This window comes from Hemicordylus capensis, chromosome 6, assembly GCF_027244095.1.
Source record: "Hemicordylus capensis ecotype Gifberg chromosome 6, rHemCap1.1.pri, whole genome shotgun sequence".
NCBI classification, from domain to species: domain Eukaryota; kingdom Metazoa; phylum Chordata; class Lepidosauria; order Squamata; family Cordylidae; genus Hemicordylus; species Hemicordylus capensis.
In genome coordinates, this window is record NC_069662.1 from 128,904,170 (window position 1) to 128,913,813 (window position 9,644).

Genomic DNA, 9,644 nt, shown 5'->3' on the forward strand with positions numbered 1-9,644 from the left:
GACGTCCCCTGCAGATGTTCGGTGCGGAACTAAAATCCTGGGGCCGCTTAGTAGCGTCCCTGTTGCTATGGTAACTTATCGGGCCCTTTGCAGAGAGCGGAAGTAGATATTTCCCGCCAATGTGATTTGGAAGGATAGAGAGAAAAGCGGGTTGTTGGCTTTGACTCTGGTTCCGAGAAGATGGCGGATATTTTTGAAGGGCCCCGACCTCGCATAGCCACGAATAATCTGGCCCGGTATATTGGAAAGCCTGTCTGTTTCGTGGGGCGTGTGGAAAAGGTAACGGCTGGGGAAAACAGTTTTCCCGTTCTCTCTTCTTCGTAGGTCTCCTGGGCAAGGCCTCTCTTGGGAGTTCAATGGCTGCTGAGATCTGCTCGCCTGAATCCTTCTCTTTGTTTCGAATTTTCCTCACTCTGCTCCAAAACGTTATTTCTTCTTATTCTGTTCCGCATTTTTGAAACTTGTAGTCGCTTATATGAGGTTCATGTGACTGAAGTTAATGAGGCTCACGTGTGTGCTGAAACAGACTCGTTTGTACTCCCATTTTCTTCAGCCAGGCAACTTGCTGTTCTATTTATATCTTGTTGTTGTTCTAAGCCCAACAACAAAATCAAGGTAGCTAGCAAATATAATATACAAGAGTACTGTATTATGGTGTCTTAAATACTAACAAATTTATTGAAGCACAATTTTTCTTGAACTAGAGCCCAATAGAAGACAATATGGAGAAAGGCAGTGTTCTCTCTAATTTTTTTCATCCATGTGTGGAATGAGTTTTGTTCTGGGTGGCAGTATCAAGGCTGTGTGTGTGTGTGTGTGTGTGTGTGTACATATATTCAGAGTGGGACCTTCCTGATTAAACCTGAGCAGGATCTAAAATTAACTGAGTGGAGATTAAAAAAAAAGTGTGAGCATGCAGGTATGCACATGCATTAGAGGGAACACTGGAGAAGGGGAAAGAAAAAAAATATATATATTTGTAAAATCTTAGTTTTTAAGTCTGTTGGGACATTTTTCATTATAATCCTGTGCCACCTAATACAACTTTGACAGATGTAGCCATGCTCATCAGGTGTGTTGTGGTAAACATACAGTTAATTTTAGTAGGTACTCACAGTTTTGCCTAATCTAATGATGTACATTATCCCTTAAAAAAAAAAAAGTTAAAAGATGCCATGTTCTTTTCACATTTCCTCTAATTGACATTGGATTTTTGCATGTGTATATTCAAGTGCTGGTAATGTTCCCAACTTTGTTCCTTCACTTCTGATCATTCTTTCTAATACCACTGTTTTTGGAATACAGAAATGACTCTACTTTTTGGTAGTGAATCCTGGGTCATATCCACAATGGTGTTTGCAAAGAGTTGCTGAAGTAATTTTCCTCTTTCCACTTTTGTCTGATGTTGGAAAAGACCTATCCAAGGATTGAGGGATCCCCAGCTATAGTGTAGGATACCACGCTGGTGGCTGCAGGGGAAAGGAGGAAACACATGAAGATGTCTTCTATTAGTGCAGTGAAAGGTGTGTCTGTGCTTCTCCTTCTCAGCCACCAGTGTTCCATACCATTGCCAGGAGTTCCTTGACCCTGAGCTTCTGGGGGCTGCAGTGGTGAGGGTCAGAAGAAGAAAATTACCTTTGCTCTGCACATTTGACCATGGATGTTCATTGCTCATACTGCTAGAATGAAGGAAAGTCGGATATCTTGCTCCTGATTGCTGTAGACATAACAACCCAACTTTCTTGGTCCCACTTTGAATTCATACATCTGTATTCCAATGTTCCCATTGTTGATGTAGGATCTCTCTATGTGAAAGTACTTTAAAAATGAGGTGCTTTTAAATCTTGTAGATTCATCCATCTGGGAAACTTTTCTTCTTGTCAGATGGCGAAGGGAAAAATGCAACTATTGAACTGAATGAACCTGTGAGTATTTTTGGTCTCTGTCCCCCCTCTGGGCACTTGTCAGCTGCCTTAATATTCAGCACCTGGAGATGTTAAGACTAGAAAGGGACTCTAATCACAATGTTTGAACGGATGCATCAGCACCTAGTCTGAAAGAAGGCTTTAGGTTTTAAGCCTCAACTGATTTATATATAATATATAGGATCACAGTCTTGTATATCAGCACTGTAGCAAGAATGAGTTTTACAGCATTAGTGTATCCTCCATAAGCTAAATATGTACAAAGGCTGCATTCTGGGAGCATCTGTAGTATCTTTGTGCTGCTGAGCAATTATTTTCCTTTGCCCACAGCCTAATTCTCCATGTATCCATCACATCTATTTCTCTTGTTTGTGGGTTTGTCTATGGATTGTTATTCATTCCAAGCCATAGCAATTCTTATTGTATTGTTGTCAGCATTGATTTGTATAGTGTCTATACAACCCCAAGGAGCTCACCATCTAAATTAAGAGCTGGGTGTAGAAGACCACCACAGGAATTGAGGCAAGGCTTCATATCATAGAAGAAATTGGTTTTGAGTGATGCCATTGTGTAGGGGATCTGCAAATGTGTTCCATGAACGAGGCAAGCAAAGAACAATGGGTGAAGTCTCTTCCATGTTGTTGTGGGCATATAAGTAAAGTGTGCCATCAAGTTGATTTTGACTCCTGGCGCCCACAGAACCCTATAGTTTTCTTTGGTAGAATACAGGAGGGGTTTATCATTGCCTCCTCCTGTGCAGTATGAGAATCCTGCCTTTCAGCATCTTCCTTTAGCACTGCTGCTTGATATGGGTGTTTCACCAGCAGGGATTAGAACTGGCAACGTTCTGCTTGTTACTCAAGCATTTTCCTGCTGTGCCACTTAAGGTTATTAGAATCTCTGGTATGGCCCATGTTTTCTTTTAAAATGAACTCATGTTTTGAACATTGTTAGCCAAGTGTTACATAGAATAAAGTCGTCTCTTATATAATTTTATAACTGCAAATATTTTTAATCTGTTAGCCTTTCCACAAGTGAGATGATGTTTCATAAGTATAGTGTAGCTTTTTAGAAGTGCCTTTGGGGGGGGGGGGAAACTGTGCACCTAGACTACCAAAAACTTCAGAGGGGAAAGGAAGGTTTGAAGATGACCATCTAGTTAGTTTTTCTGTAAAGTTCTTAATACTAAAATACATTAACTGGTTCATCTGCCTTGCTAGCTTGATGAAGAGATCTCTGGAGTCATTGAAGTAGTAGGAAGAGTTACAAATCAAGCGAACATAGCGTGTGCGTCATATACCCAATTCAGAGAAGATAAAAGCTTGTTTGGTAAGCAAGTCATGTACTTAGTAGTTTCCATACTCTAAAAGTCTATTGCATTAAGGGCCAATTATCTGTCTTTCACCTGTCTGTCCAAAAGAGTGAAGACTGCAAACCAACCATCAGCCAGCCCCTTCTGCTTCTTCCCCCTAAGTAAAAAGCTTGGAACCCAGATTATATTATCCAATTCTGGGGCCTGGAAAAGGCTGCTATAAACATATGTAGTATCACTAATATATTGTACCTTTTTGTGAATTAAGTGTAAGCTGCTTTGGGAGTAAATCTTGATTGAAAAGCAGGATATGAGTAAATGTCTAGCCAGATAGGATAATTCTACTAATGTTCAAAATCCATTACATAGCTCAAGAAGTATGACTTCTCCCATTCCATCTGCATATTTACTCTTGTGGAGAATTATCATAGGCATTCAGGTGGCCTTTGTTATCCCCGGAAGGGTCCTAGAGACCTAATTTCCATATCTGTGGGTACAAAAATAGATGACTTTTGCATATCCGTGGTTTCAAGGCCACTGGAAATGACTTCCAGTTTCATTTTTGATCTGGAGGCAGTGTGGAGCCATTTTACTAATACAAATATGAATACAACGAATACTTATATATACTGCTTTTCGACAAAAGGTCCCAAAACGGTTTACATAGATAGATATAAATAAATAGATAGATAAATAAATAAATAGGCTCACAATCTAAAAGAAAGAAACATGAGACACCAACAGCCACTGGAGGGATGCTGTACTAGGGATGGATAGGGCCAGTTGTTCTCTCCCTGCTAAATAAAGAGAATCACCACTTTTAAGGTGCCTCTTTGCTCAGTTAGCAGGCTCTTAAAAAAATTGACTTTTTGGTTAAAGTTGAGGGTTTGAGGGGCCATCGCTGGGGAGCAAGGTACAGTACATTTCCTCTTATTTCCCCTCCCCCGTTCATTTTTAGCCGTGGGTGTGTGGAGGAACCTGACCCCTAGATTCCCATAGAGGTAAAGTTTTGTTATTCATGGTTTCCGTATTCATGCCTATAGGCGAGACTGGAACCCTGTCAATGAGTGCCACTTGTACTTAAAAGCCCAAGAAACTCTTGGTCAATTGGACTTCTGGCAACTAATTTCTGTTAATCCAAACTTGGCCATGGTATCTGTAAAAGCAACTCTTCTAAAGATTTTTTTAGCTGGACTGACCTTGGAATAACTAATTGGAGAAATACTTTGAGAAAGATATAAAATCTAGTCTTGTATCTTCATCTGTAAACTCATTTCCCTCCCCTCTTTTCTTTCAGATCTTGCTCTGTATAATGAAGCTCTGAAAGTTATCCATGACTTTCCTGAGTACTATCCTTTCGGTGCTGAGGCATGACCAACAACTTGTATTACAACTTCAGAAAGGACAATTCTTTGGTACCCATCTGAACAGGATTATTCAAGAATCGCTGTGAGAAATGAGATTTGTTAAAATGATCTTGGGACAATCTGACTTACCCAAGACTCAGTACAAAACTTATGTATTTGTACTTGCCAATTGACTTAATATGAGCTATAAACCTGGTGGAGGAGGAAAGCCCATATCCAGTGAAGGCAACACTTATCAATGATGAGCATTTTAATGTTAGACTGCTGCTCGTGTACCCTGGGATCCTGGTAAATATATGTAAAATACCTATTTGGTTTGGGAAGGGGTCCCCCGCCATCTTTAGGTAGTATTGTGTATATGAAGATTACCAGAGAGAAAAGTCAGTGTGTAGGATATTTAAAACACGTTATCACTTCATTAACAAATTATCATATTTCAATGACATCCAAATAAAATGTGTTTGGTTCTTCTTTCAGCATTTATAATAGTTCTTCTAGAATGTTGGAAATATTGCGCACACAGTTTGTCATCACTGCAACAACCTGTAAGGTTAAATAGGAGGCAGGATGCTTCTTAACAATTGCCCCCTTGAGAAACTACTCTTGAAGAAACCTGCAGGCCTGTTCCCAATCTCCCATGGCTGCGCAATAATTTATCTACCTCTCAGGTAGTTTCCAGACTGTCAAACTGTTCCAGGCTGTTGCTCTTCAAAGTGAGATCTACTTATGGAGTCTTGCAGGGCAGCCCTGATGGACCCTTTGTGAACGGAGTGCTGGTGGTGGGAGGGGTAAGTTCCTTCCCTGCCCTTAAAGTCAACCCTGCCTTCTAACTTCCTCTGCCTGGTTCAGTACACATCCCTAGTTGAGGCAGGGGCCAGGAGTGCTTTTTATCAGCTTTGACTGATACACCAGCTATGCCCAATTGTTGAGATAAATGACCTTAAAACAGTGTGCATATGCTGGTAATTTGTACATGGTCTGGAAATTGCAATTGGTGCAGAATGCAACAGCTATGATCTCTAGGGTTACTGGAAGAGACCATTACTCCTATTTTAAAAGAACTACACTGACTGCCCATTAGTTTATGGCAAAATATAAAATGCTGCTTATTACCTCATAGTGCCACCTTGTGCATGAACCCTGCCACCTATTAAAATTATGGGGGAGGATTGGTGGTGACCAATCCAGTGTACACTCTTCTGAACTCTCAGGCCCTGACCCTAGAAGGCCCATCCCCAGGGTTTCTGAGGTTCTCCCCCACCCCCAGCAGGACCCCTCAGAACCCTCTAAGCCTCAGTCTATCCAGGACCTGTTATCCCCTTGGATGAGGAGCCCATCCCAATGGAGGATTCCCCAGAGGACCCTTCTAGTAGGCCAGACCCTGAACACCCAAACAGAGAAGGGGAGTGATCTGATGGGCAAGAACAAGAAGGTTCAGAGGCTTTGCACAGGCTTTTCTGCCGAGGCAGTAAAGGTGGAATGAAAACTTCCCACCTCCAATAGAAATAACTCAGCAATAGCTAACATTCTATCCCCCAACATATCCTCCCGTGGTGGCGATGATTTGAGATCAGGGGATCAGTCCTCCCCTGGGATGGGGAACCCACCCTAAAAGTCCCCATTGATAAAACACCTGAAAGAGGCAATGAGGTACACTTATGATTCGGCTGCCTTAGCGATGAGAGCTTCTGCAGCTGCCTTTATGGTAGCCAGCGCACCCTTCATCTGGCTAGATAGCTTAATACAAGAATCAAACTCTGGTACCACTCTCATGAGGCAAACACTCAAAATTACATGAGGCGCAGGCCTTTATCTTGGCTTCCACCATTGACTATTTGTCTTGCATCAGGGGCACCAATGGCTTCAGTACTGGGCCATTTATGGTTGAAATATTGCCAGATTGACGCTACCTCCAAAAGCAGCCTCACAGCAGTACCCTTGAACAGGGAAAAATGTTTGGGGATGAGGCCTTTTTAAAAAAAAAAACACCCTCCGTCAAAAGATAAGAAAGCAAGCTATGCCCTCTTCAACATGTAAACCGGAGCGCACACGGGGTGATACTGTTTTTAGCCTTTTTTTCACTCCCTCTTCCCTCCTTGGTGGTAGGGATTGAGGTTTTAGGTCATGGTGCTCCTCCTGGAACAGATCTAGGCCTGCCAGACAGGGCTTTGGCAACAGCACAGCCTTCAACCGCCCCCCCCCCCCCCCCGCAAACAAACCCAGTCTAAGCAGCAATTCTGACGCAGGGGTGTGTGCTCTCTTGGGTGGTTGCTTCTCCACACTTGCATGCCTGGGAGTGCACCACCTCCATCCGCTGGGTACTCACCTCCATCAAGGCGGGCTACTCCATAAAAGCGGGACACAAATTCCCCTCAACGCTTCCGGCCCACTCCAACCTCCCACCTACCCTTAAAACATGAGAGTCTCATCTCTTGTCAACAGGGGCCATAGAGCATGTCCAACGGGGTACAGGTATCTCCATTATTTTCACAGTCCCTCCAAAAGATGGCTTCCTACAGGCAGTGCTGGCTTTAAAATTCTCAACCACTACATACAAAAAGTGGAAATTCCACTTGGAATTGGTCAGTCGTGGGGGCCCTCCAACATCTCGACTGTCTAACTGCAATGGACCTAAAAGGGCCTAGCACCTCATATATTTACAATAATCTGGTCACCAGTGCTAGCACATTTCCACCTCTTGGGCATAGGGATATTTGTGTATCTGGATGAACAGTTGCTAAAATCTCCTTCACTTCAGACAGGGACCTACAAAACACCCTTCAGATGCTCCAGGACCATAGCTTCTTGTTCAATTGAGAGAAAAGCCAGTGCACCCAATCTCACCATCTGGGCATTCTGATAGACATGCAATGGGTCAAACTATTCCTACCCCCAGAGTGCAGGCTTACTCTGGAGAACGCCCTAGTTCAGAGATCCCTTCTGCTGCTTTCCCATTCCAAAATCCTGGGGCTGATTGTGGCAGCCATGGAGGCGGTGCCATGGGCATGCTTCCATCTGAGGCCCCTGCAGCAGTTTCTTATACCATTCCACCTGGAGGTTGCAGTAAAATCCAGCAGATGGATCACCGATACCTCTGGTAGTTCAATCCCTGCACTGGGGGATGACTATTCCATACCTCTTGGTGGGAAAGGAGTTCCTGGATCCGCCCTGGATCATCATCGCTACAGATTATTATTATTAATTCAATTTCTATACCGCCCTTCCAATAATGGCTCAGGGTGGTTTACAAAGAAATAACAAACAAATAAGATGGAACCCTGTCCCCAAAGGGCTCACATTCTAAAAAAACACAAGACACACACCAGCAACAGTCACTGGAAGTACTGTGCTGGGGATAGATAGGGCCAGTTTCTCTCCCCCTGCTAAATAAAGAGACTCACCACGGTAAAAGGTGCCTCTTTGCCCAGTTAGCAGGGATGCCAACAAGTACGGGTGGGGCACCAACTGACTCTTAAGTTGGCTCAAGGAAAGTGGTCAAAAGATGAAAAGCAGCACAGTATCAACTGGTTGGCGCTCAGAGCAATCCTGATGGCACTCTGGGCATTCCAGTCCAACATGTGTTGAGACGCAGAGACAACACCACGGCAAAGGCACTCATGAATCGCCAGTGGGGGACCAGGTCAGGATCCCTGCAGGTGGAAGTGGTCCATCCACCTGAGTACATGCCAAGTTGAGCTCCATATAGGAGCTGTCCTGTGGCTCCTAAAGGCTTCAACTTAATTTGCATAGTCCTGCCTTCGAGCCATGTAGAGAAGCACAGCCCACACTGAGACGTCCTTGGATGCAGCAGCAAGGAGCCTTCACTGTGAATAAACCAATGCTCCATTCCACACCGAAGAGCATGCAGTTGTTAATAAGTTCAAACCTAACTCTCTGCCAGACTTGCTGTTTACTTCCATATCTGCATTGCTTATGTGAACTTTTGCTTACCCCTTAAAAGGAAAAAGTGTTCCGTTTTGTAAATCAGATTCATACATCAGATATCACTCCTATAACTCAGTGATTTCAGTTTATAGTACTTGTGCAGACGGCCATCCTGCTTCTGTTACAAACATCCTATGTATGTACCTTTTTGGCTCCCTGCCCACCACACCCAGTATCACTATGCTTAATAATCTGAGTTCTGTTCAACTGAAGTACCTGAACTGACTGTTTTCTAAAGCAAAGGGACCTAATTTAAGACAAATAAAACTCTGCAGTATATGTAGCTATTATAAACAAACATTTTCTGAGTCTGATACTTAAAAAGCATTTATAGAAAAAAGATGCAACTGAAGTTCTGAGCAAGCATATAGAGGAAACCAGTAACCTGTACACTAAATATATGCCAGTTATCTTTACCACCTAGAATGCAGTTCCTCACACTTACTTGCTGTACACTTATTTGGACTTCAGTTTAAGAGAGCTTCCAACCGGACATTCTGTTGCACTATGAGGATGTTTTGCATGTATTTGGTAATTTTCAGCCAGTTTTTTGGCTGTAGTCATTTAGGAATAATGAACATGTTATAAATGACAGCTGGTCCCAGAAACCAGACACATGGGCCTACTGTTTTGGAAGCAGACATTTTAAACCAATGATATAATCTTAACTGAAATAAGTTTTTAAAATACTGATATGGTAGGCATGTGTAAGAATTTCACCTTAATATTAAGAGTGATTTTAAACAAATACTGCATTTAAGTGAAATCTGTTTACAGTAACATGAAGAAAAAATTCACAGCCACTCTAAATGTACTGCTTTGCACAATTAGTGCAGATAGGTTGTCAGGGGAGCTTGCCAAGACAATATCCAGACACACCAGCCAAGGATCAATTGTACACTGAAACTTGACTTTTTGGATTGTAATGTCAGTGCAAACCCGACTGAATACACCGCAATTAGAGCTGAAATGCATACCTGTTATAGGGGAGCAATGTGAAATCCTAAGCTCTCACCTCACTTCATTTTTAGGTGGCTACAGCATGTATATTTTGGCTACTGTGGATCTTATGCCAAAAAGCAAGGGGGAGGAAGG

At 42.7% G+C, this 9,644-nt stretch overlaps 1 protein-coding gene across 1 annotated transcript; it reads left to right on the plus strand.

Annotated features, from left to right (window-relative positions):
* The first annotated feature begins 27 nt into the window (after nt 1-27).
* Nucleotides 28-5,080, plus strand: RPA3 (replication protein A3). The gene is made up of 4 exons (XM_053263100.1): nt 28-279; nt 1,851-1,925; nt 3,146-3,254; nt 4,535-5,080. The coding sequence occupies exons 1-4, from the start codon at nt 181-183 to the stop codon at nt 4,609-4,611; spliced, it is 360 nt and encodes a 119-aa protein (XP_053119075.1). The 5' UTR covers nt 28-180; the 3' UTR covers nt 4,612-5,080.
* Nucleotides 5,081-9,644: the final 4,564 nt, after the last annotated feature.